The 27,949-nt window shown below is 40.2% G+C and overlaps 2 protein-coding genes across 12 annotated transcripts in view; one reads left to right on the forward strand and one right to left on the reverse strand.

Moving 5' to 3' along the window:
• macrod2 (mono-ADP ribosylhydrolase 2) overlaps positions 1-27,949 on the forward strand; it is a 668,211-nt gene that overhangs the window by 108,308 nt on the left and 531,954 nt on the right. The gene's annotated exons all lie outside the window — the stretch shown is intronic.
• flrt3 (fibronectin leucine rich transmembrane 3) lies at positions 1,752-12,978 on the reverse strand. 2 transcript variants are annotated; one of them, XM_051125201.1, is made up of 3 exons: positions 12,705-12,978; positions 6,284-7,001; positions 1,752-5,299 (listed from the first exon to the last, which is right to left on the reverse strand). In XM_051125201.1, the coding sequence occupies exon 3, from the start codon at positions 5,269-5,271 to the stop codon at positions 3,322-3,324; it is 1,950 nt and encodes a 649-aa protein (XP_050981158.1). In that variant the 5' UTR covers positions 5,272-5,299; positions 6,284-7,001; positions 12,705-12,978; the 3' UTR covers positions 1,752-3,321. The 2 variants fall into 2 exon arrangements, with proteins under 2 accessions (XP_050981158.1, XP_050981157.1); XM_051125200.1 differs by having other exon boundaries at positions 6,284-7,004.

Genomic DNA, 27,949 nt, shown 5'->3' on the forward strand with positions numbered 1-27,949 from the left:
TTAAACTCTAAAAATAATTGAATGACATGTGGCTTCTGCATTTGCCAGTAATTGCCTTTCTGTTCAAAAGCAACTCTCATTACCTTATTTTAGTTGCTCTTATAAATGTTTTACGATCCAAAAAACAGACCAGCTGCATTATTTTTCACACTATTCATTGTTTTAAAGAGCTTGAGGTCTGTCATTGTTCGTGATAACAATGCCTGACCTGATCTCTACTGTTCATTTGCTTGAAAAATGGAGGTCAAAAGTCCAAAAAGATGAAAAATGTTTATCAATTGCTTTACAATGCGGTCAAAAGTTGAAAAGATGAAAAATGTTTACCAGTTGTTAAAAAAAGGGTCAAAGGTCTAAAAAGATGAAAAATGTATACCATTAGCTTAAAAAAGAGTCAGGTGTCTAAAAAAAAAATGAAAAATGCGGTCTAATTGCTTGAAAGGGGGGGTCAAACGTCCAGATTGTCCTTCAATTTTTCATCTTTTTAGGCTTGTGACCCTTGTTTCACCTGCTTTATCTGACCCCTGATCTGTCATGGCTTTCTTTGACCACAGCAAATAAGATGACCAAGTAACGTCCAATTACATAGCCTGATATTTTCAAGCCCCTCCTCATTAGTTTTTTTCAAAAAGTTTTATCCTTGTGTCTAAAGTGAAGTGCCCTATTCAAGGTAGAATTTCAAGTGTGCGCCGGCCTCATGGACATCAGACCTGATCAATGGTTTTCCCAGGGCGAATGAGGTCATCTGTAAGCCCCAACAATGTGCTGACAAAGACGGCAGAGGTGAGGTCATTGTGTTAAAAGGGTCACCACAGGTCACCCCCAGTAGCAGCGGCTCAACTCGCCCTCCCCCAGTACTTAAGGTTAGTGTTCTGAAAAGGTCAATACAGATTGCTAGGCGCGCTCACATCCAACTGATTCGCTTTCACCATACAGCACGAGATATTAATATTTCAAGCCGTTTTGCTCGTAGTTCAAGCTGTAAAAAATTCTGATGGTGGAAACTAGAGATTGATTTACTGCATGCAGAACGTCCATAAAGGGAATGTGCACACTCAAACACTCTCGCACACCTGTGCGCTTTGATAATTAAAACGGCTGTGATCTCGTTCTTGCTTGATGCTGCTTTATACCTACAATTCTGGTCGACATCTCATCTCCAGAATGAATGATTTGTAAGTTACACAACAGCTGGTGTGAGTGTTAAATTAATATTCAGAAGAGGGAATATAAGTTGGAGATGGAAAAATGTTTTTTTTGAGGATTTAAGGGAGAGAAGAAATAATTCTGTAATACAGTATTTTGCTAATTAATTGTTATTTTTTCAATACCAAACAGTTTACTTTCATATGTCTGCATTTTACATTCTTATATTCAACAGTGCAAATGCATCTTTCATCAGAAAAGTTGAAAATATAAAGAAACGGCTTCAGATTTGAAAGTTAGCAAGGCCATCACTCAGCATTTAAAACTCGCTAATGCCGTCAGTCAGGAAACCACATAAATAAATGACAAGGCAAGTTGTGGAACATCAACAGCATTCACATATGTGCACCCTTGCTGAACCGTATGCTCACAGAGGGTGTTTACTTTAATTTCTAGCTGATGTGGTATATTTAGTACACGGGACTGTTGAAGTATACTTAAGGTTTGGATCAGACTTGCTGTTTTTAGAGGCTCCCCTGAACTGTAATTAAATCTCAGGGCGTGTGCATCTGCACATTCGCACACTCGTGGCCCACATATATGTTGTGTGGATGCGTGCTCGTGTGCTTGTGCGAGCCACCTGTGAGATTCCTACAGTGTTTTGGGCTCTGCCATCAACCTAATGCTGTATAGTCATTTTATACGTACATCTCCCCCTGTGGCCGCGAGACACATCAAAATCCAGCACAGCATCTCTCCAACGGCCTCATTTAGCTTCTGTGCCGTACTCGTTGATATTTCCCACTTGGGCCAATCAGATAAGTCATACATGGCTTAACCACACAAAAGAGCACTTGGAACCCCAAGCGAATGCGGCACTAGGAAGAAGCCTCTGTGTGCTTTAGATGAACACTTTTGAGATCCTGAATGGTTAGAGGGATTAAAAATAAATAGAAAGCATTCTTTTGGGGAAAAGGAGACCAGGGAGTTGGGGTTTTATCCACTTTTATTTCGCAATATGACCAATATCCTATCATATTCAAGTGTGTATGAAAAAAGTTAAGTCACTGATTTATTTTTTTGAAAAAGCTAAATACAATAAGCATTGGATCAAGGCACATACAAGACTGGCCAAAGGGCATTCAATGCACTTTGGTCTTCAGTTGTAAAGAACAATTTAACTGTGGCAACTTAAAAGTGGCTTGAATTAGAAAACAAAAAAAATACAAATAAGAATTATATGAACAAAAAAATAATTGACACTTTTTATATTCCAAATAGAAAAGAGCCCAAATGTGTTTCTTTGCCATATTTTTTCTGCCCGCAGTATTCCTTTTTGGAGGGCAACGTTTACATGGTTAGCTGTACTGAGGGATAAATGCTGCTTCCCTTTGCTTGAATGAGCGATATTGAGTGCTATGGTGTGTTTTTGCCCATCCACTTTGATTTGACTGCAAAGTAACCTTTTGATTTGATCTATGTGCTTCATTGCAAAGGATTTAGGATTCTGTGCTGTGTTGCTGCCTCCTCCAGGGCAGAGAGGAAGTAATAGATATCTGCTTCCTGAACGCTGCCGCGATATAAAGCCTGGCAACGTTTTGGATTCCTAAAGAAACCCAGAGGTTTCTGTGACAGCGGAGTAAGTCTGTGCCTGCCATCCTTAGAATTAACAAAACACTTGTGTCTTTATTTCCTTTGATCAATCACCTATGCCCTATATTCTCACAGCCTTGTTTTTTGTGGTATTTATTTTTTTTCCACTGACAGCAACGTAGCGATAATTTTGACCTGTGCTTATACTACATGGTTTTCTAAAATCTGATTGTTCAACACAGCAATGAAAACCCACTTTCACAGTTGACAAGTCATCATATCTCAGTAGAGCACAAAGTTTTTTTTTAATTGGTCTAAAACCATAAGTAAAGGAAGTACAGTACAAATGACTACAAATATCTAAAATATAGAATTGCAGTTTGTGGCAGCATACACCGACAGCTCAGTGATGGCCTGCAATCGGAACCTTTTTTCCTTTTAATAAATCGTCCTTAAATATAAATTATATGGCAAATGTACATAACGATGCTTTCTCAGTCTTTTCAATCCAGTGTTTTGCAAAAGACCAAGCAGTCTCCGAGTCACTCGTTTGCAAGAAAACGTCTTTGTAATCCGCGCACGCTATCATGAATGAGAGTAGTCTGAATCTGGTATTCCACTGTCTCTGTAGCTTCTGTTGTTGATGCTGTTTTCGCTGTGCGGACTCTTGTAAAGACTTAAGCCATTAGGAGGAAAAATTGTGTGTATCACAAACTCCTCCTTTGAAACGGGCATGTGATTTATGGGAATCATTTGAAAAGAGGTCTCTCTAATCTCCAAGATGGAGTTGTCCTTCTTTGTTCCAGCTTCGGCGTAATCGTCCTTCCGCCTGCGCCCTTTGTTGTACGTGCAGTTCCTGGAAAATAAGGAACCGTTCCTGTGGACGTACCAGCACACCAGGGCCAACATGATGATGGCCAGAAGGGCCACCGCCCCTCCGATGATAGCAGCTAAAGGCAGATTGGAATTTTTGTAAGGCTCTTTCTCCTGCTCTCTGTTCAAGGTTGTGGTGGGATTGTACGCTTTCAGGGAGCCGGTTTCGGTCTCTATGCAAACAGGTGTCTCGTCCGACAGGTAAATGTTACTCGTCTCCATGGGAACCATGCATATCCGATAAGAGGATTCGGGCTCCAGAGCTGTGAGCAGGTACTCGGTTCTCTCCCCCTGGACGATGGTCTCAGTTATAGATCCGAAAGCAGGACTGTGGCCCAGCTTTAGCCAGCTGAGCCTCAGGGCCGTCATGGGCTGGGATACTCTCCAGGATATGTGCACCGTCTCTGCGCTACTAGATTTGACGCTTATCGTGATGATCTTTCGACTGGACGGCGTCGTGCTACGATAGTTTCTACCCAGCTCCGGACCCTTAACCACAGGTCTTTTAGTCACATATGAGGGCCACTGGGGTCGAGAGGGCGGCAAAGTGTTTGAGACTGTGCTGGTCTCGTACGTGGTTGGGATCTCAATGTCTGAGCAGCCAAACAGCTCCGTGGATAGGTCTTTGATGGCCATCCCTTTGACCTTATCGGGACCTTGGCACATGAAGCCACGCACGTTGACCTTAGACGGAAGACTGCGCAGCCAGTCACGCACCCACTTCATCCTGCAGTTGCAGTGCCAGGGGTTGTTGCGCAGGAGCAGCTGGGTAAGGTTATCCAGGTCGTCGAAGACCCCCATGGGCAGACTGCTCAAGTTGTTGCCTGACAGATCCAGACGGTACAGCTGTCGCAGAAAAGCAAAGGCACCTGCTGGCACGTGATTGATGTGGTTGTCTTGAAGATTCAGCTTCTCCAGGCTTGCGCCCGGCAGGTTGGCGGGTGGAGAAGTCAGGGAGTTCCGTACCAACGAGAGCTCGGTCAGATTGACTAGATTGATCAAGGCCATCTCCCCGATGCCCCTGTTGTTCAGGAGGTTGCCATCCAAAACCAGTCGCTTGAGATTTATAAGATCCTGCAGAGATGCCTCGGAGATGGACGAGATGCGGTTGTCGTCGAAGCGAAGCTCCTCGATAGTCATCGGGAGGCCTGAAGGTATGGTGCTGAGGTGGTTACGGGACAGGAAGAGCAGCCTCAAATGGTTGCTGTCCCGGAACGCGCCCTCTTCGATGCTGACGGCCGACACGGAATTGTCATCAAGGTGTAATTCCTCAATGAAGGGAATCTGTGCCAGCGAGGCGTGGGTGATAGTCCGGATATTGTTCTCCTGCAAATGAAGCTCCTTGACATTCAGTGGCAAGTTGGTGGGGAACTCGTCCAGGTTGTTGCAGTACAGGTAGATCTTTTCGACACTGTTTAGCCGTCGTAGATCCGTAGGGATCCCTGCGCTTTTGATGCGGTTGTTCTGGAGAAAAAGTACCGTAGCATCCTCTGGGATGCCCGAAGGGATGGAAGTCAATTCCCGGTCATTGCAATATATGAAAGTCCCATCGCACCGGCACTGTGAGGGACAGGAGGCTGAGGTCACCAACGGGTTGGCCAAGCCAAGCAGAAGCCCAGCTCTGATGAAGAAGACGAAGAAGGACTTGTAATTGCTTGCCATCGCTGATGTCCTCCTTGCGGTTGTTGCCCTTGGAGAAAAAAAAAAGAAGGGGAAAAGTCAAATTTATGCCGTCTGAAGTAAAGCCAGTGTCCTGGTCTAATTGCTGTTTTATGTACAGTGCCTGCAGCGCCTCTTTCATTGTAAATGATTCAATTTAAGACAAAGGATATAATATTTCTGCTGCTGAATTAATGAAAAGAGGCTATTAACATTTCCAATGACATGAACAAATGAAAAAACTATGGTAGCGAAACATGCCGGGGGTGTTTATCTTGATTGAAATCATTTTTATATCAAAACAATACAAAGTAGTGAAACAAGGAAAAAGGGATTAGAGGAAAAAAAAGAAAATAAGAGAAAAGGACGGACTGAGAGGTTCAGAAGCAAGTCTAATTGAAGTGGAAGGATATTCCCAATCAGCCGTGGATGTAGATAACAAATCCTTAAACCCGCTAGCTTTCCTTGAATGAGATGCCTGTGTGTGAGAGGTTTTATCTTTTGCTGTGTGTAATGTAATCGCAGGCTCTTGTTGTTTTACACATTTCTGCTGTTAGCCAGTGCATTTCAAGGCTGAAAACTGTTGGCGGAACAAAGTCGGGCCTTGTTGATTAAATGTTGTAAAATTGGCTTGTCCTTGTGCGGGATTTTTGGGTATCATAGTTTGCAAAACATTGAAGGCTTGTAACTTTTAAAGCAAATTTGAAGAGATAAAAATTATTTATACTAAATTAGACATTTGTTGCAAGATGACAGTTAATATATATTGTTGCTATATATAATACATTCAGAGGCTATTACAGACTGATTTTTCTTAACATATATAATATATATAATATTTTTTTCTGTTATATATTTCCAATATAATTTTATATTTTACTTCCATAGGCTATTGAAGACATTTTAATGATTAATTTCACATTTTTCTCATTACTTATATCTGTGCATATATATATATATAATAGTAGAAAAAAATGGCACTTAACCATAGCAAGATCATCCATATTTGTCATACCTGATTTAGAAATGCCAGATAATCCTCTGCTGCCACCCAAAATCCAATGAGGCTTTAAGCTCTCCTTTCTATTCTTTCAGGAGATGTTTGTCCGTCTTGTCAAAGTGGTCTCTTTGGTTATATCCTGACCAGGCTGGTATTTGTCGAACTGATCCTTGTTTGTACCGCTGACCTCCTGTCTTGTATTGCAGCGTTCACAGTTCATGCAATCAAAGGCTTTGCCATGGTAGATAAACCTATAAAGCAAGCAGCTCCGCTTCCAGACAGACCTCAGGCAGCCTTCTCCTGTGCAGGCATGCAATCTCAGTGAATTTAATCACAAAAAAGGACTAAAACAAAAAGAAAGGAAATAAAAAAGAGTGCAGAATCCCTTTATTTCAAGTCGCGAATCCTAATCAGACCCTTTTGTGTGTAACAGAGAGTTGAGAAATGAACTGCTCCTGTCTCTCCCGAAGCAGACTGGTCATGGCGTAAAGACCACTGCCCGTCTGCAGCACGGTGGGCTCAAATCCAGGGAGGTTCGGTTCTGAAGTCAGGCTCCAAAGTCAGCCCCGAATCCTGTAGTCTCACTCCCGGCAGGAGCATGAATAAAGTATCCAGCCTCGTGGCTCGAAAGCAGAATCTCCTGTGCTGCTGTAGCACTCCGCCTCCCTGGCTCTCGTTTCACGAACTGGTGCCCGATGTGCAGACGCCCACTCCTTCTCACATGCTGAACTTCCTACTGGCAAGGATAGAAAGAAAAGAAAAAGAGGTCAATAAGAGCAAATTCTTTTATTATTGACAGCGTGTGACATCTGAATACGTCATGACGGCAGGAAAGGTACGTGGGCTTGTTGAGAATGAGTTATTGACTCTGCATAATATGCTGTTAGGCGGCGTTTATTTAATTCTGAGATGATAGTGCCAAGGCTGAGATTGAGTCAGACAGCGATGCAGCCAGCTGCAATCAGCCACTGTCCTTCAAACAGAGCCGTTTCGACAACGCATTGACGTAAACCAATAGCTTTTTAGCCTGTGTTTTCAAGGTTTGCACCTAACATAAAAAGCACACCACAGTGGATCGGGTTTTTATGGATTGTTACGGCCTGCAGATTGCTCCACTGCATTTGAGACTTATCAGATGGACGGAAGGGAAAAATAAGAAGGGTATGTGGTTGAGATGGGAATTTGAAAGTCCCTTAAGCTTATTGGGTTTCTGTATATCAGGGGATTTCTTTGCCTCTGGGTAAATGACCACAGAGAAAAGCCCCTGGCCTGCAGTCCTTTGATAGTGGACACTGTTTGTGAAACCAGGATTAGTGGAGATGTTATGTGGATTTTTATAAAAACCTTTATTTTTCCTCGTATAAGCCTGTGCTGCCAGGATAACAGCGTTTGCTGTTCTGTCTAACCTGTTAACCCTAACATCCCCCCTCTAGTGTTCTCTATGGTGATGGCTGAAAAGAATTCCTTTGCATAAGAAAAGCGACCACGGTTTGGGCCCTGCGACCGTTCCCTCTCGCCTGGTGACGTTCTCCACCTTTCAAAGACACTCTGGAAGGAGAAGGTAAAAATAAGAGTCATAGTGAAGCATATTGCTGCCGAGGTGTCAAGCAGCCACCAAAGGTCCCTCGGGCTGCCCCGACAGAGCCTGAACACAACGCCCTCGCACTGCTCAAAAATGTACATGTGAGATGTCTTGCAGACTCATGAATACCCAAATGGGATCCTCATGCGAGTCACCTCCAGTGGCCCCAAGGAGACGTCCGTGCTGCACCTTCCATACTCTAATTTCCCACGGTGCATCTTTTCTGTTACACAGACTGACAATATACATTTCTACAACTGACAGCCATCACCACGGATTGTGCCCTTGCCTGAAACCCTTCTGCTGACCTGCGAATAGTAACCTTCCTGTAAAACACGTTGGAGTGTGTCAGGCAACTTTGAAACAGTGGTATGAAGTGACAAGGAGAGATTAGGGAATTGAAGGCCCTGTAACTTGATTACAGGTCTTGCCAGCGTGGTCTAATAATACACCTCATCCTTCTGTTGAGCCTAAGTGCTCCATGTGCATGCTTTTTCGTTAGTAGATTACCAAAAGCTTGGAAACGGCAGCTGCGACCTGACTTTAAGGACAGGCGATGCTGACATTGACTAAGTTGCTTGCTTTTAAACATTTTGAAAGATTCGCTTCATGATTGCCAGATACATTGAAGAGGGAAATAAGTACTTGCAGGAATGGCGAATGGCTGGTTAGCAATCGGCGTGCAATTTTCCAGCTGTTCCGAGGAAATGTTGTATTGATTTGGAGAATTATGTGTGTAAAGTAACTTGCCATTTTTCCAGAAGTCTGACAAATAACAGACTACGAAATTATGTGGAGATGGAATTGCTCTCGTTTTATGTACTACACTCAATGTAAATCACTTCCTGGCATAGCAAAAGCAAGTTGGCGAAACACAAGCCCTTTTGGTTTCTCCCGCCAAGATACTTTACTGAAAGTATCAGGGTTCACTCAAAGGTGGCTGTGCATTTCATGATATTTCAGCTGAGATCTTACTCAGGAGGCCTTGATGAAAGCACAGGTGTCTTGGGAAATATATGTGGGCTGGTATTATGTTATGTCCGGAAAGGTCAAGCAGAAAAGAACGGAGGGCATCTACCTCATACGCTTCACCTAAAGCTTGTCATGCTAGCTGTCCTTGGTCTGGCTGCATTATCATTTCTTTCTTTTCGCTTGACTCCTCAGATTTCACTGAAGTGGCAGCGGTCCATTATTCATTACAAGTTAAGCATAAGGGCCCTGGCCTTCGTTCTTCTGCTTTACTGAACTCCTTTCACTTAGAATTATTAGTTTTTCACATTTTGTTAAATCTTCAAGCCCTTTACCCCACCCACCGCTCATAGCCAGAGAGAAAAGGCCACCGAATGTGACGGGCACCTCTCACTATCGTTCTAATAGGCCGCATTTCCCGTTAGGAGATCGTTCTAATGGCCGGCCCTGCTTCTGCTCCATTGCTTTGCTTGAAGTGATGTTCAATCGAGCATTTCGGTTAAAATGGCTACAGACACAACTACCTTTTGCTTGTTTAGTGTCTTGAGCTCAGAACATTACAATTTGGACTGAGAAATGGGTTAAAAATGTTGTGTTTGAATGTGATTATGCAACATCTTAATACATTTAAAAACTGGAATATTAAGTATAAACAAATATTTTGCTTTTCTACAATAACAGTGCTTTTATATGTGACCCTGGGCCACAAAACCAGTCATAAAGGTCAAAAAAGCAATGCATATTACTAATCAAAACTTAAGTTTTGATATATTTATGGTAGGAAATATACAAAATATCTTCATGGAACATGATCTTAACTTAACATCTTAATGATTTTTGGCATAAAAGAAAAATCTATAATTTTGACCCAAACATTGTATTTTTGACTGTTCTACAAATATACCCGTGCTACTTAAGACTGGTTTTGTGGTCACATATGAGGTTTTTTAGTGAAATTAGGTTAATGCGTAAGATGGCAAACATTGCACAGTTCATCGTTTTTTAAAATAAATGACGTTTTCTATTAGTTCCCCAAAATGCTGTCAAATCTGATCAGTGCCCAAGCATGAACGAAGACATTTAGGATGAAATTAAATTCGCACTACAGGCTTCATTGGTAGGTCCTGGGCTATGATTATGAAAAACAGCTTTCTTGTTTTCAATAGATAATAGATTCTGAACCCCAGGCGGGATTTGAACTAAATGCCTCGCTTTGTCATGTATCTTATGTCCATGAAGCCAAATCAAGCCTCTCTGAGCCTAGTGGGCCCAGAGATGAAACATTTCTGCCTACATATTTGGAAACGAGAAGAAGGGTTTGGGCACGGCTTTAACGTTAATTTAAGAGCAGGTTATTGTGTTAGCGGCTCCCCTCTGTGTTCGGTTTTGGGGCAGATGATCTGCAGGTTTGTCCCTGGCTGACGTTCAAGCAGCAAGAGTGGATTCTAGGAGAGACAGGGGGTCTTTTTCTATTGTGCTGCACTGAAAAGAAAGTGGTCTGTGGCAGCTGCACTGTTTTCCCCACTTGGGGGTGGTAGGTGCTTCTGTATCAGGCCTGTGCTTGTCAGATATACACACACAGACACTTGGAGGCCGAACTGGCGCTTTAATTACCACATATGTACCCCCTGCTAGGGTACAGGGGCAGCAGTTGCCGGACAAGGGCAGAAAGGGTTGGGTTGATTTACTGCACTGTACTTTGCTCGTTTCAACTCCAAAGGGGGGTAAATTGTATCTGTAATACAAGCTTAAATGTGCAGCCCTTTTTTTCTGTTTGCACTTTGTTAATTCAAACAGTATATTTAAGATGTACGGAAATAAACTTCTAGGACTGTTTTTCAAATGTACGTTTTACAGAGCGGCCTCACTGAGGTCAAAGGTTGGCTCGAGACATGAGTGGAGGATTCTATGAGAACGATTTGTTTTTGTCCTCGGCACAAAAGGGTGACAGACTTTTTTCTGAAGGCCTGAAAGACATGACCATTTCATGTTGACTCTGAGTGAATGCCACGGACCACTGGGTTTAGCCTCCGGCGTTCATAGCTTGAAACAAAGAGTGCTGTCCGCCTGGCTGCCAATAAACATACACTAGATGTTATTTATATTATAGGATTATAGAAAGTTGGTTGATTTGCATTACTGTGTATTAGAATCTAAAGAGTGACTGGTATTTATGTCTTTTAAAACATAGAGGTGTGGTATTTGCAAATTGCTGATACAAATTGTTTATGCAAGCGAAAAAGACTCCCAGAGTGCTTTGACACATCCAACAAAGAACAATGGGTTAGTTAATTTTATCACCCTCATTGCAAAGTCAAAACAGACCATTTGTGGTTCTCAGCTATTATCATGCTAAGAAACTAACCTATTCGAATACACACTCTTCGAGTGCGTTTGCACATATGAAGCTCAGAGCTAACGACAACAACTTGCACTTAGTACATCAGTGGTCTTTTTTTAGGCAAAATCTCTTGCTTCCTTGTTCAAATGTGAATCGTCTTTACTAGTCTTATAAACTGATTTAATCAGCTCTGACTGAAGGCTTATCTTACAGTCCTTTTCTCTTTATCTGCACGAAACTATTATTTCAATCTTGACTTTTTCCTTTCCAACAGCTTATCTTTAAGATAACTTGGACGGCTACTTAAAAGAAGGGAAATTCGTTTGATGGGAAAATCTTGAAGACAGCCTCAGATCTCTTTACTGCGCCACACACTCGCTTCTCTCACCGAAAAGCACAGGGCGCACATTTATTGCGCGCCAATCTCGTTGTCTTTTGAGTGTTCGTTAGTATTCCAAATTAGAACGCGACCCTCGTAATCAACGAAGCTGTCTGCGCTGCCTGCGCTGCGAGCGCCCGACGCCAGCGGCTTCGATAATGGGAGAGTTCTAGTTTTGTCGCGTCGCGTCGAACCGCATCCCCGAATCCCACATTCTTTATTCCAATCACTCTCTCATCACGTTCCAGAGCGCAGGTCGGGCATTATTAATATATATATGTATGTCCTCATTTGGAATCGACGTCTGCTCGTTTTGTTTTGTCATAAAGCCTCTCACACTAAAACAGATTTAAGACGCGGCGCGTTAAGTTTATACGTTCCTGTTGATTGCACGCGGTAAAAATACAAGCTGCATTGCGTTTTTTTTTTTTTTTAAAGCTAACTCGATTTAAAGCTAACTGATATAGAATGCTGATGGTGGTGATAAAATGTAAGTTGCGCGTCCTTAGTGCGTTTATTTGCGCGAAGACTTAAAGGGATAGTTCACACAAAATAAAAAATAAATAAATTCGGAGACTCCAAATTGTTCCAAACCTATATGACTTCACAAAATTGTTGGTAAAATCAGATGTTAGGCTGAATGACAGCCTCGGTCACCACTCACATTCATTGTATGGAAAAAAGATGCTTTGAAAGTGAATGGTGACTGAAGCTGTAAGTCCTTAACAATTCTCCCTTACATATCATTTAATGCTCCATGAAAGAAAGTCATAGAGGTTTGAGACAGCACAAAGGTTATTAATCTATTCTAACATTAGCAAATAATTGTTTTAAAATCATTTTGAGGTGCACGTTGAATGCTAAATGGCAAATGAAGAGCTATATACTGCTGATTTTCATGAGTACTGAACTTGTGAGTTTAAATTGCTATTACATCCCTCTCAATTCCCTAAGGGACTGCCTAGATAAGCAATAAAATGTCTTTTTTCCGCAAATAAATGACGGATCTGAAAGTTTACTTAGTGACTGGGGTGTAGGGATAGATGCAAATTTGCTCTATACGTGTTTTGAAGGTATTTGATAACCTCAGAGTGATGAAATGCAAAAGGAAAAGGGTAAAAACAGTCCAAAAATAAAGGGGAATCCCATAACAAAATACACTTACCTGCCAAAGCAATAAGTCAAAAAGGGAAATCAAAAGAATATCCTCAAAGCATAAAGTCAGTCCGTAGGATAAATCCAATACGATGGAAGATGATTCAATCCCCAAAAAAGAGCCCAGTGTCAGAAAGGCTCAGTAGCAGCGATAGTGCGAATAGCAGGGTGTGTTTTTATTTCCACACACACTTGTTCACATACACACACACACTCCTTTGGCTCAGAGAGGGACAAGATAGAGAAGTCGGCAGAGCTGGTCAGCTGCCTGGAGCTCACTACAAGTGTGAGGTTGCATCTGCCTCCAGCTCTGCTTCAACACAGCGCTGATGTCATCTAGGGGCGGAGCTTGTGGCTTCCTCCCCTTTCTCACCCTCTCTCTCTCTCTCCCACTTCCATCATGCTATATTTACTGTGGACGCTAGGGGGAGCAGGAGAAAGAAAGATGAGTATTGAGCAGCCTTGAATAGTCAGCTTGAGTGGGCATTTCATGTGTTTGTGTTGAAGGCCATCAGAAGCATTATTTAGATGAGCATTGTGTGTGTGTATGTGTCTAAGAATTAAGTAATGGAATTTATATGTTAGAGACGCTGAGAAAAGGCAGAGCAGTTTATCAGCCCTGGTATGCGCTTAGTTAAATCAAAACAATGAGCGTTCTTTATTTTAGTGATACATGTGTCTGTAAAGGAGGGAGCTGTTAATGGCATCTAAGTTTCACAGCACATTATGAATTTTTAAGCTCGGAAGTCAGGCGTTATGTTCAGCCTCATTATGCTTATTAAGTATTAAAGTGGCTCCAAATGGCGAATTTGCTCCCTCATAAACTAGCAGTACAGACTCTGTGTGTGTCATTGTCTCCAAAGGGCTTTTAAGGACCTTTGTACAGTGGAGTCTGCTCATGACCTCAGCAGACCTCTTTGGATGAGCGGTGGATGTACTGCCTGAACTCTTTGCCAGCAGATACAGTTCTCCTAGCCTGTTTGTAAAGGGGATATTTCACCCCAAAATTTGAGTCATTATTTACTAAACGTCATGACGTTCTATGACTCTTATTGCTTCTGTGGAACAAAAATTGGGACATTTAGGCCTCTCTTTTCCATATAATGGAAGTGAATAAGCTACAAAATAACAAATAAGCAGCATAAATAAGGTGGCCCATACTCCATGGACTTTCCATGTTATCTGTCATTATATTGAAAATAGTGATCAGTAAATTTTGTTCCACAAAAGAAAGTGTATATGTTTGTAATGACATTCATGATATGTTTGGTCATGATATGACAATTTTAATTTTCCCTTTAATGCATGGCTTTTTCATTTAAAAACTTTTTCTCCAATGTGGCATTTTCAGCGCACAAATTTTTATTTTTGGAATTACTGCATGGAATTTCTCCAGCATGTTTTACCTGCACATTTGATGATATTTTACATATTTGTTTTTCCCATAAAGGAACAGATATACCTCACAGAATGTGGGTCAGTTGGTGATTAAATGCTGGTGTCCTTCTGTAGAATAGATAAGGCTGACCTGCTTTCACTACTGTGTGGCCTGACTGTTTACCGACTTACAAAGGCTTTGGACTGACATGAAGGACAGTCTCCATTGTCTCTTTCCCAAGAACCACCATGATTGGTTATTAAAAGTCTTATCCTGTGCCAAAAAGTAATGGAAAATAGTATTTAAATATATAAATATATATTAATAATGTATACAGAGTGGTACAAATGTTTATATATATATATGTGTGTGTGTATATATATATATATATATATACTTTATAGTAGTAGTTTTTATTTAATTCATATTTATTTTCGGGCTGTTTAATGATTAATCGCAATGAATCGCATCCAAAACAAAAGTTTTTGTTTACATAATTTATGTGTGTGTACAGTCTATATGTATAATGTAAGTACAAATACACACACATGCATGCATGTTTAAGAAAAAATGTGCCATGTTTATATATTAAAAATATTTATGTATAATAGCAATTATAGGGCTGTGCATAGGGCATGCAAAATAAAAGTTTGTGTTTACATAAAACGTATGTGTACTGTGTATATTAATTATCTATATATAAATATACACACATACATGTATGTAATTTAAAAATATTTAAATGTGTATGTATATATTCATATTTACATATTTTTGTACATAAATAAATGTTTTGTATATAAATATAATTTTCTTAAATATATACATGCATTTATATATACATAATAAATAAACACAGTATACATACATATATTAGGTAAACATAAATTTTTATTTTGCATGTGATTAATCGCGATTAATCATTTGACAGCCCTAATTTAAATGCATGTAAATAATTTCAAAATATATGCTGTATGTGTGCGTTTATATATCCATAATAAATATACACAGTATACACACATGTTATGTAAACAAAAAATTATATTTTGGATGCGATTAATCATGATTAATCATTTAACAGCACTAATTTATTTAGTTATTTATTTTACTTTTTTGAAATGTATTTATATTGTAAGTATTGTTACATAACTTCATTCAGCATGAAGGTTACTTACTATCTTTGACAAACCATGTCTTGTTTTATAGCTTTACAAGCATCTATTGGAGGGTTAAGCAGCTAAATTATGTCCTATCCACCCTGGGCTTTTACAGCAGACTAAGGTGTCGTGTTTTTAGGGTCAGAGGTGGAGATGCAGGGCACAGTCGTATGTGACAAGAGGTCAGTGCAGGGCATCGTGGGCAGAGGCCCGTCTGTCCCCCCGCCTCGGGACGGATCGCGACTCCGGCCTCTGCATCGACCCTTCCGGCGCTTTTCTCTCCTAAATCTGACTAGGCTTTGTCTGTCATCAGGCCTTGATTGACTCTTAGACGTACAAAGGGCCCCAGTGGAGGGCCCCAAGAGGCTCCGGTTACCACTATTTCAATACAGTTGGGGGAGTCTTTGGTTGGGGTCATCTGTTGTTTGGGAGGATGCGCGTTCCTCGTCTTTCCAAAAGATGCCATTTATTTTATCTCCTCCATCTCAATGTGTTTTGACAACAGACATGACTTTGAAGGAGCTCAGGCCCTTCTCCTCTCGCTTCTCGTTGTAGTTAGGAGGCGGAGACGAGCATAGCTAAGTTTATTAAAGCACTTGATGCGGTTAAGTGCTAACAAGAGCGTTTTTAGTTCAGGCTTTATTCCTGAAGAACATCTGACCTCTGCTTTCAGGGATGTTCACGGTACATTCTTTGCGTGACAAGCAAATAAGTCGCATTAAATCGCCCTTTCATTCTCTGACGCGTGTTTTTTATATGGTGCTCTTCACTTGAATGGAATTTGCAGCGTGAGTGTGTCAAAATCAAAGCCATACCTAAAGTCGCTCTTTTCAAAGACTCGTTGAAGGGTTTGTCATTCTGATCTTTACACCTCGAGTGTATATTTCATCCCACTGGCCCATTCTCAAACAAACAATCCTGAGCTCAGCTCAGCGCTGTGCTGTCCAGCTCCAGGAGATTTGTGGAGTATTTTTCTAGTGTCTCCAGCGGCTCCACTTACACACATACACACACACACACATACTCATATTTACCTAGCCAGACTGTGGACATACCATAGACTTAATTTGTTTTAAGACAAGCTAATTATCATCACTTAAACCCACACTCTAGAACAAAGGAATATTATTTAATAAGTCAATCAATTTACACAAATTATGTTTTTCTTTTTAAGTTAAACAGCTGTAATGTATTTTTATAAATTCATTGTGTACATTGAATGCCAAATATTACTGATTGGTTTGTAGTTTAAAGGGACAGTTCACCCAAAAATGAAAATTCTGTCATTAATTATTCATCCTCATGTCGTTCCAAACCTGTAAGACCTTCGTTCATCTTTGGAAAACAAATTGAGATATTTTTGATGAAATTCTTGAGCTTTCTGACCCTCCATAGACAGCAAGGGTGCTGCCACGTTAAAGGCCCAAAAAGGTACCAAGAACATGGACAAAAAGTGGTTCAACCATAATTTTATGAAGCTATAAGAACACTTTTTGTGCACAAAAAACAAAAATAACGACTTTATTCAACTATTGTTTTCCTCTGAGTTACCATCTATCGCCATTATCGAGAGTACCATGATGGATGGTAGGACCCTTGCTGTCTATGGTGGGTCAGAAAGTGCTCGGATTTCATCAAAAATGCTTCATTTTTGTTCCGAAGATGAACGAAGGTCTTACGGGTTTGGAACGACATTGGGGTGAGTAATAAATGACAGAATTACAATTTTTGGGTGAACTATCCATTTAATACATTGTTACTGATTCTTCCAAAACCATCACATGTGTCATTCTTGTAATTTAAGTTAGCCAGCTAAATAACATTGTCTTTGTGACAAATCAGCAGAATTTGTTACCACAATGTACAATATGTCACCAAAAACCACATGTTTACAATTGCAAGGCATAAAAATGGATGTATAAGATCAACCAATTATCAGTGTCAGCACAACACTGGCCTGGTATTTATTTTTGAAGCACATGAAGATCTTTCTTTTTTATTTTGCTAACATTTTGAGGTATTTTTAAAATAAATTTAGCAAAGTATGACTTAAACACACATACACTCTGTTTAGAATACATACACTCTAAAAAAAAAAATGCGGGGTGAAATATGGACAAACTCAGCAATTGGGTTGTTTTGACCCAGTGGTTGGGTTAAATTTTTATCCTAACCTTCTGGGTCGTTCTCTTTAACCCAACTATTGCTTAGAAATGACTATATTTGTTGATTAAAATGAACCCCAAATAGGTTGGAAATTAACATTGCTTATTAAAAAATGTTCAGCTTTTGATTATTCCTGATGCCTCCAGTAATTATGTGTCTGATTGTTAATTTTCAACCTATTTTGGGTTTATTCCAAGCCAGCCCTATAGTCATTTTTAAACAATAGTAAAGTTAAATAAAACTACCCAGAAGGTTGGGTTAAACATTTAACCCAACCGCTGAGTCAGAACAACCCAGTTGCTGGGTTTGTCCATATTTTACCCAGCATTTTGTTTTTTCAGAGTGTAGTTGCAGGGCTTTCTAAATGTTGAATCCATGCCCAGTTAAAGGCAATTTGGAAAATCTTTTGCCAAAAATCTGAATAGCTTTGTGTCAAACAGCAAATAGCTTTGTGTCTGATTTTTGCTATATCCTTCTGGTTCATTTCCATAATCATTCACCATGGGCAATTAGCAGCAATCTCTGTGCCGCTGACTTCTCATCCTCCCTGCCACTTCCACAGAGACCTCCGCAATATGGCAAAATGTGAGTTGCAGGATGGGGTCCAGCTCCATGTACAAGCGTTCATGCCCATGGCAGCATGATAGAGTGGAGATGAATTATTTCCTGCCCTTTCCGCTACTGTATGAGCAGTCCAATAGCCCCATTCTGAGATGGGATGCTGCGTTACGTGACAACTCAATACTGTCTCCTCCTAGCCCCTTTTTAATGCAGATCCCAGATGTTTAGCATTAACTTCCTTGGTCTCAGGAGACTCGAATCTCCTAAGCAGCAACAACAGTCTCACCAAGCTGACTTCCTGCTGTTCAAGCCTGAACCAAAGGTCTGAGTCAGCGGTCAGCACTCTTGTGTATTTGTGAGGAATGAGCAAATCCTCACAAATAGCCCTCTGGGTTGTCTTCTCCGTTTTCCCCTTTGTGTCTGTCGCTTGTTTTTCTAAGGACCTTCTTGTGTTGGCCGTAGGGATGGGGGGTGGGTATGGGTCGACTTGTCGACTGTGTGGAAACCTCTGGACCCCCCAGTGGTAAATGAGCTTCGAAAACAATGGCCTGTGATCAGATTAGATAGCCCACCCCTTTAACCCCCCCACAGCCCAAACTACTCCGTTAGGCCTATCAGTGTTGCAAGAGATAAAAGATGCCATCAGCACACAATGAATCCACAGTCTCACCACTCCAGCGCTCTAATGTTGCTCACTCAAGCACCTCGCTCGCTTCCTCTCCAACGGTTTACAGTTTCAGCCCTAAATCTGTAATTAGCCAAATAACAATCTTCTCACTCTCTTTCAAATATAGAAGCCTCCCCGTCTTCACAGTAGGATCTTAGCTGTGCAATTGAAAGTCTCTTGAGGACTTTCTCTTTTGTCTGAAATGCACTCGTTTTCAAAAAGTTTGCATTGTTTTTATCGCAAAATAACTTTTAGAACTGTTTTTGCATACATTGCATGCATTATTTCAAATGCTACACTGCATTTAAAAGGTTGGGATCAGTAAGACTTCTTCAAGGCTGCATTTATTTGATCAAAAATACAGAAAAAACAGTAATATTGCTAAATGTTATTGCAATATAAATTAATGGTTTTTATTTTAATATGCTTTAAAGTATAATTTATTCCTGTGATGCAAAGCTGAATTTTTATCGGCCATTACTCCAGTCTTAAGATCCTTCAGAAATCATTCTAATGTGCTAATTTATTATTAGAATTACCTATGTTGGCAACAGTTGTGCTGCCAAATATTTTTTTGGGAAACTGTGAAAACAGGTTCCAAAACAATATTAAGCAGCACAACTGTTTCCAGCTCTGATAATAAATCAGCATATTAAAATGATTTCTGAAGGATCATGCGACACTGAATACTGAAGTAATGATGCTGAAAATTCGTCTTTGATCACAGGAATAAATTAGATTTTAATGTATGTTAAAATATTAAAATAGAAAAACGTTATTTTACATCGTAATATTTCACAATATTACTTTATATATATATATATATATATATGTATATATATATATTTTTTTTTTTTTTAATTATTTTTTTTAATCAAATAAATGCAGACTTGATGAGAATAAGAAATGTCCTTAAAATACAACAAAACTTTTGAACACCAGTCTATATAAAAAGTATTCAGTATTTAACATAGTTTTAACACAATCACACAGTCTTTTGTAATGCTTGATCTTTATTCTTTCTTATCAAAGGAAGCTCGCAAGTGGTTTTTGTTAGTTTCGCTCCTCAGAGAGGAAGCAATGCTTAATGACATTAAAGGTTCGCTGACACAAACGCACATGGAAATTGTAGATAAGCTTGATAAAACAGCATCCTACAGATCTGTTTACTCCCGCTGGTTTTGGCTGGATTTCAGGAAGTTTCATTTGGCAGAGATTGGACACAAAGAGAGTTACACAATGATTAAAACTGTTGGTATGAAGTTTATTATTTAGTATACTAGGTGCTAAACAACAGTTCATGCCTTTGTTCATTTGCTGCCTTCATGAATTTTTATGAAGGAAGAGAATGCAAATAGGCTTCACTTGAATCAATTTTTAATCAGTGTTGGTCTTCATTTCTGCTAAATCCTCCAAATTTTATTTTTCTCTATTACCCAATTTTTTATCTTGAGATATGACAGAACTGCCATTTACAGCTGCTCATAAAACTCACTGCTATTACGAGTAACATATACTAAGTTCTTTACAGCACTTTAAAGAATCACATCTGCTGTGAATCAGTGTGTCGGGGAAAGACAAGAATGCACCCATTGTGTTTCATGTTCGCCAAACAATGCTCTGTGAGCTATTGCTTTTACGACGTCTCACCTCGCGCTGACTTATGTTGTATCTACAGGAGGGCTACATGTTTGCGATCAGTTCCATTCGCTTTTCTTCTTCTTAAATAATTTAGCGGTGTTTTTACTGGAGGAAAATCATTATTGGTAATGAACCTTGAACGACTGAATACTAAGTGGCTTCTGCAGAATCTTAACTATTGAGTGAATTTAGGTCATCAGGCCATTGTACTCTTTACATAAAGTTGTTTGTTCGTTTCTTTAGTCGATTCACTGAACATGGCCACATCGAGTTGGCAGAAACTGCAAATTCACATTAGGACTGAATGACTTCCAATCATTCCGTAACTGTAAATCACTAAAAGCGAAAGGCTATCACTTGTTCTCCTACTTGTGAAAAGGAAGAAGAACATTACAGACTAGCGTCTCACTCTTCTAACTCAAGTGTGTAAGACCTTGGCTTTGAACCTTCCCATAATGAAACTTGAGTCCTTCTGTCAGATCTGGAGGTGTTTTTCTTAACACCTCAGAAGCATCTGCGTGCCCCGGCATTTTCGAGCGCTTGTGTGAGCGATGTATCAGATGTACCCCGTGTCATTGTGAGGGACGGCTCAAGAGCGGACAGGAATGGAATGATGACAGGTAAATGAGGGGAACGGTTTGTGTACACTTCTTACTTGAGCTTCCCCCCACCTCCATTAGCGACCGTTGTTCCCAAAGTGAACTGGCAATTTGTCGCTGCCGTTTGGGACGATGAAAGCTGAGGATTAAAGAAACTGGAGAAGGTTCCTCTCCAGTGCTCTTTGTCCTTGAGTGAGGCGCGATTATTTGTGCCATTTCCCATCGCTCTGAGACCATATGTGGTCGTCTGACCTATGCGTTTGTGTTGAATTTTGGCTGTTGAGATTTTTTTTTTTAAATAAATTAGAAGTGACAGTAAAGACTGTTATAATGTTACAGAAGATTTATGTTTCAAATAAATGCTGTTCTTTTGAACATTCTATTCGTCAAAGAATTCTGAAAAAAAAAAGTGTCAAGGTTTTAGCAACTGTTTTCAGAATTGATAATGAACATCAAATCAGCAGATTAGAATGATTTCTGAAGGATCATGACTGAAGACTGTAGTAATGGCTGCTAAAAATAAAACTTTAAAATAAAAATAGGAAACACTTATTTAAAATTTCATGTACGTACAGTTGAGGTCAAAAGTTTATATCCCTTGTTTGTCCTAAGTAGTTAAACTGCCTGCTGTTCTTCTGAAGAATCCTTCAGGTCCCATAAATTCTTTGGTTTTTGGTTTTGAACACTTTCCAACAATGACTCTATGATTTTGAGATCCATCTTTTCACACAGGACAACTGAGGGACTCATATGCAACTATTACAGAAGGTTAAAACACTCACTGTTGCTCCAGAAGGAAAAACGATGCATTAAGACCTGGGGATGAAAACTTTTGAACAGAATGTAGATGTGTACATTTTTCTTGTTTTGCCTAAATATCATACTTTTTTCATTTAGTACTGCCCTTCAGAGGCTACAGAAGATACTTACATGTTTCCCAGAAGACAAAATATGTCTTCAAATTCAAAAAGTTTTCACCCCTCAGCTCTTAAAGCATTGTTTTTCCTTTCCATCAGTGAGCATTTGAACCTTCTGTAAAAGTTGCATATAAGTCCCTCACTTGTCCTCAAATGATGTATCTCAGAATCATACAGTCATTGTTGGAAAGTGTTCAAATAAACAAAAATGCTGGAAAACCAAAGAATTTGTGGGACCTAAAGGATTTTTCTGAAGAACAGCAGGCAGTTTAACTGTTCAGAACAAACAAGGGACTCATGAAAAACTATCTGTAAACAAAAAACACAGCTGTGGATCATTCAGGTAACAATACAGTATTAAGAATCAAGTGTATGTAAACTTTTGAACTGGGTCATTTTTATAAATTCAACTATTGTCTCTTGTGGACTATATGTAAACATCTTTTATGTGAAATATCTTATTCAGGTCTGTACTAAATAAACAATGCATTTTGTATGATCCCTTATTTTGGTAAAATAATTGACAATTTGCAGATTTTGAAAGAGGGATGTAAACTTTTGACCTCAACTTTATGTATGCACTGTATGTAATATATAAGTGTATTTTTTATTTATTTCTATTTATTTTTTTAAGATACTACACCCATATCAGTCATGTTTTGAAAAGCCTAGTCTAAAACTGTTTCAGAATTGGCCATCAAATGCATTTTCCTTTTACTTACCACTTACCGATTTTTAGACTTGAACAAGATATTATTTTTTATCGTTCGCTTGCTCTGTAAAGCAGAAACTCCCGCTAGCTTCGCCTTCAAATTGAAGGTCAGTCTAATAATGCGAGGATGACATTTCAGCCTCTCTCCTACAGTATGTGAATTACTATCCTGCTGAGATCAGCTGTGATGAAGGAAGTGAAATCACTCGTCTTTGTGCGAGGATGTCGGCCTGTGTGTGTGTGAATGAGTGACAATGTGTGGCGCCCACCAGTCTTTGCGGGAACAATGTCTGATTCTGTCAGTCTGTTGTTTTTACATATTCCTCACGCTGTTTTACATGTCTTAGCCTCGACTAAAAAGGACCCATTTGCATCAGACCCACAGCGCTGAGCCCGTGCTGCAGAAACCTGGTCAGTGAGAGATGGATGAGCAGGCATGCGGAGCCCCTTTGAGGTGAAGAGGAAAGACGGATGGTGGTGGTGCTGGTGTTGATGGGAGGAGAGGACGATAGAGGCGCCTCTGCAGTGTTGATGTATTCTCCTCTAGGGCTCTGATCGTTTCCTTTCTGCTGCTGACTCAGTGCTGTCTGGGCCCCCACCGTCCCCTACGGCCACAACCTGGTCCGTGTGTGTGTGTGTGTGTGTGTGTGAGAGAGAGGCTGCTCCTATAGTCTAGAAACCATCAAAGACATTCAAGAATTGAGCATAGAGTAATTTAACACAACAAAAGAGCAGAAGTAGGTGCCAATGTGCTAAATTGTACAGTTTTATCATGGTGCCTGCATAAAAATAATGGCCGGGGCGTGGAGAGAAGCGCTTTCTCCTGTTATGTGTAACAGAACTGAATAAAAAGTGTTAAATCTGTCAACCGCTGTACTTTTAAGCTGTAGTACCAGCAAGCGATAGTGTTTCCATCTCCTTTTATTGGTAAAGCTTATACAGGTGTCCAAAAATCTAAAACCAGATTATATTTTAATATATATATTTAATAGAAAACAGTTATTTTAAATAGTAAAAATAATTCAAAATTGAATAATTATTGTTGTACTTTGCATCAAATAAATGCAGGCTTGGTGAGCAGAAGAGACTACTTAAAGTCTTACTGTTCAAAAACTTTTGACTGGTATTTTCAAGATTTCATATTGTAAATCATATTGTAACTCCCAAATTTTTCAGTTTGTTCTCTAATGTTTATACCTCACTCTAATTGAATGTGTGGAAAGAGCCATACAAACACGCATCTCGCCACTTTGTCGTAGGACATTACAACCTCTAGTTGCCTTCACAGTGCTTAAGATAGCTGATTGCAAATTTTTAGCTTGGCACATGCAGTGGGCCATTTGCAAGCTAATGTCTGGCAGCTGGCTTTGTGTGTGTGTGGGTGGCTAAAGGTGTGTGTTTATGTCGTGGCCAGCGAAAGCTTCGCACAGCTTTTCTCAGCTGTATAAAGGTCATCTCTCCAATGCAAAAATGTCAGCTTTCTCTTTTTGGAAGCTTTTAGCAACTAAATTGCAATGTACGGTATAACCTCGCAGTGCTGAAAACAGTCGCATGTTAATGCTTTTCTCACATCCTGCCACCTCATATGAACCAAAGCTGAGTTAAATGAGAATTTTCTCGTTTTTCAAGTCCACAGAGTGATATGTTCATCATACGTGATGAAACTACAAAAGGCCTCAACGTTTCAATTAGTGCTTCTTCCTTAGGCAAACATCACTATTGCTAATTTAGGGTGAGCGATTTAAACATTGTTCTGCACCATTTGAGCTACAGATGTAAATGATACCTTAAGTCATATCTAGGGACCTGTAAAATTCTGGAGGTAAAGATCGCATTAATTTTCTCCATAGAGAAACTGATTTTAGCGATTCTCTGTAATCCTTTGAAGCAGTGTTAATTCTGACAGCAATTTTGATTTAGTTTTAGTCATAGACTTTTAACTAAAATGCCATTTAGTTTGTCATATTTTAGTCTTCTGAATTGTTTTAGTTTTAATCCAGTTTTAGTCGACTAGTATATTTAGTAGATTTAGTCAGCTAAAATGTAATGAGTTTAGTTAGTGTAATGCATGTATTAAAGGAGAAGTCCACTTCCAGAACAGAAATTTACAGATAATGTAGTTACCCCCCTTGTCATCCAAGATGTTTGTGTCTTGTTCATTGTTCGTGGCTGGGATTGTTTACAACCGCATTTGAGATATTTGAAGCCGCATTTAAACTGCATTTTGGAGGTCCAAATCGGGGCACCATACCAGTCCATTATATAAAGAAAAATCCTGAAATGTTTAACTAAAAAAATATAATTTCTTTATGGATGAAGAAAGAAAGACATAAACATCTTGGATGACATTTCTCTAAAATGAACATAGGTTTGATATTAAGATGTTATCAGGATAGACATCTTGCTACTAAAGTGATTCAGTCAAGAGCAGTGGGTGATGTTCTGTCTTTTTTTTGATGCTTGATTAACACTAAATTAGGCTGCTGTCCTTTTAAAACTAAACGCATGGATGCAATGTACTGCCACACATCTGATATTCTCCCAACTGTTTACTTTCACCTAAGACGTAACCGAGTGTGTTTACATGAATACTTCTTAAAAACAGACAGTTCCACATCATTTTGTGTGTATTTCTCCATCCATGCGACGTGAAAGAGTACGCGTGCGCTGTGTGAGAGGCGCTGCTTCGGTGTCTGTGCTCAGAAAACCGGACCGAATTGAGTTCTCTTTTGCGTTATCAAAATTATCCGTATGTCTGCTCTTCTCTTACTCCCAGATATTGACATTTTTTAACATTTTATGAGACGTGCAGTAAGTGTATGCCAGCTTATGTCCTTTTAAAACTTTTAAAGGGATAGTTCACCCAAAAATAAAAATTGTGTCATTAATTGAACTCATGACGTTCCAAATCCATGAGACCTTCGTTCATCTTTGGAACACAAATTTAGATATTTTTTTGTGAAGTCCGAGAGCATTCTGAACCTGCGTAGACAGCGGCGCATGTTCAAGGCCCAGAAAGGTAGTAAGGACATTGTTAAAAAAGTCCATGTGATATCAGTAGTTCAACCTTAAATTCATGAAGCTACGAGAATACTTTTTGTGCGCAAAGAAAACAAAAAATAACGACTTTGTTCAACAATTTCTTCTCTTCCGTGTCAGTCTTCGATGCACGTTCACAGGAGTACCATGTTTTACTACATTTTTGTACATTTGAATGAAGGGTAAAACTATCAAATATTTGTTAAATCAACTTTCTTCTTTAATTCTTTATTTTTAAACACATTTTCATGAAATATTTGTCTCCTTTGTCTCCTTTTAGTGCTGTGAACACCAGTAAAACACGATTCAGTTTTACAGTCCTGGGTCTCCGTTCTTGACTTGCGTAAAGAAGCGCCCAGGAACAGAAAAAATAGAGGGGATTCCACTTAACCTCTGCAGGATTAGTCCTCATGCCTGCTTTAGCAAGGCTAAGAGGGAAATGTCTCAACACACCCAGTCGATATGGGCTACCCTCAGCCTACTGAGATCAACTTAAGCCTGACTTTAGACATCAAGCTGGCCTCAACTTGCCAAAAAGGGTTGATATGCCTCTAACGGAGAGTGATTCCCTGCTAAACCTGCTGTCACCATTCAAGTCAGGATTTAAGAATTAGCTTCAGATTGAACGTGCGTGTGTGTGTTTGTACGTCTGCCATTCCCTATCGTAGCATTTGACCCCTGGAGGCATGCGGGTCGAACGGCGGAGACGGCCACGTCTCCGTGGTGTTGACTCAAGATGGTCGTTGACATTCCCCCGCCGTGTTTGGCTTGGCTTTCGTCAGCTCTCCTTTCAAACATATGCCAGCAACTGCTAAAACACACACTCGCGCGGGACGCTAACAGGTGAGGCCCCATTAAGCCAGTTAAGACAGTTGGAAGAGACTTTGTGCGTGTGTACACATACTCTCCAAGCCCCTCGGCTCATAATACTGTCAGTCACATTTAGAGTGCGTGCATGCTGCACTCCATAACAATGTTTAGTCTTGGCCGTCTGATCGCCTTCCCCGTGCGCCGTTTCTCCCTGCTGTTGTGGATGGATGTGGCTCGTTGTTTGTAGTTAATGTTTATTTCAGGTGTTGTGGCACTGATGTGACAGCAGAATGGGGTTTATGGATTCGCAGTGCCCGAGGAGTGGGCAAACAGAACAGCTGCGCTTGTGTATTCATTCATATCTATCTCATCATCGCCCTCCCAATCACAACCCTCCGAACCATTAATCAGACCCCAGTCAAGCCGCCACGAGCGGAGTGTCTCTCCCTCTCACTTTTTCTCTCTTTTAACAACGTGGATGTCTGCCCAGAGACGCCATGTTGTGAAATTTCACGCCTGTAGTGTCACTCTCGAGAAAAGAGGGTGGCGGAGGAACGGTGTACGAGAAAACAAAAGTGACGTGTCATTGTAGGCGAGAATTTAATCAGCTAAAACAGCGCCGAAGCTTGGAAGACTGATTTTTTTTTTGGTGCAGACCAGGTGCATGTACACCTGCAAAAGTTGTGTGTGTGTGTGCTTCCACCTCTCTTAATTGGAGTGCGCTATCCACGCTAATGAATATTGTCTCCCCACCTCGATGTGGGTGGGAGAAGAGAGGCTCGTTTGGGAATTAGCACAATCCCGGCGTGCCCCCCAGAGAGTTGGAGCCGCTTTCGGTCCTTCAAGCGCTCACTCGATCCTTCTTGACCACATTATCGCAAAAGAGCCTGCTAGCAATTTCCCAGAGCCGTTTGAAATTGTGTCGGAGTTGCGCGTGAAAGAGCTAATGCTCGTTCCCGTGGAGTTTGAAATGCGCTTTCTGCGGGCTGTCATAATAAAGCGCTGCAGTACGGTATGTAAGGAAGGTTTTGTGATGGTGATAAGGCCAGGGGGAATTTTGGAAGAGAAATTCCTCACTTTCTCACATATGGTGACAAAGCCTCATAAAAAATTCTCTTCTGTTCTTTTTACTTCCTGTCTTTAGGGTACGGTGTGGGGTTTTTTGCGTTGAGTGGGATGGAGGTTTTGATGTTGTGCGGATGAACTAGTCGCTACAGGAGCAATCACATCAACACGGCAGGAATAGGGATTTAAGAAAAGTGCACGAATGTGCAGGGTGGTCTGCCTAATCCTTACCTACCCACTGTCTTTTACCTGACCCTGAAATGCCCTGTCAGAACATGTCAGTTATGCTGGGTGTGTGTGTGTTTATGTGACCGTGTACACAATGCAAAGTTTTGGAAGTGACAACTGCTTTTACGTGTAGGAGTAAATCCATTATCATTACAGTATTTCCGTGTATCTGTTTATTTATGTGTCAGGGTTGTGCACCGTTCAGAATTTGAGAATGTTTTTTCATTTTCTGAACTTTCATTGAATTTAAAGAACAGACAGGGTACAGCAATGCTAATTTGATAAAAGTAAATTTAAAATGAATTAAAATTCAAA

This window comes from Labeo rohita, chromosome 13 (genome assembly GCF_022985175.1).
Source record: "Labeo rohita strain BAU-BD-2019 chromosome 13, IGBB_LRoh.1.0, whole genome shotgun sequence".
NCBI classification, from domain to species: domain Eukaryota; kingdom Metazoa; phylum Chordata; class Actinopteri; order Cypriniformes; family Cyprinidae; genus Labeo; species Labeo rohita.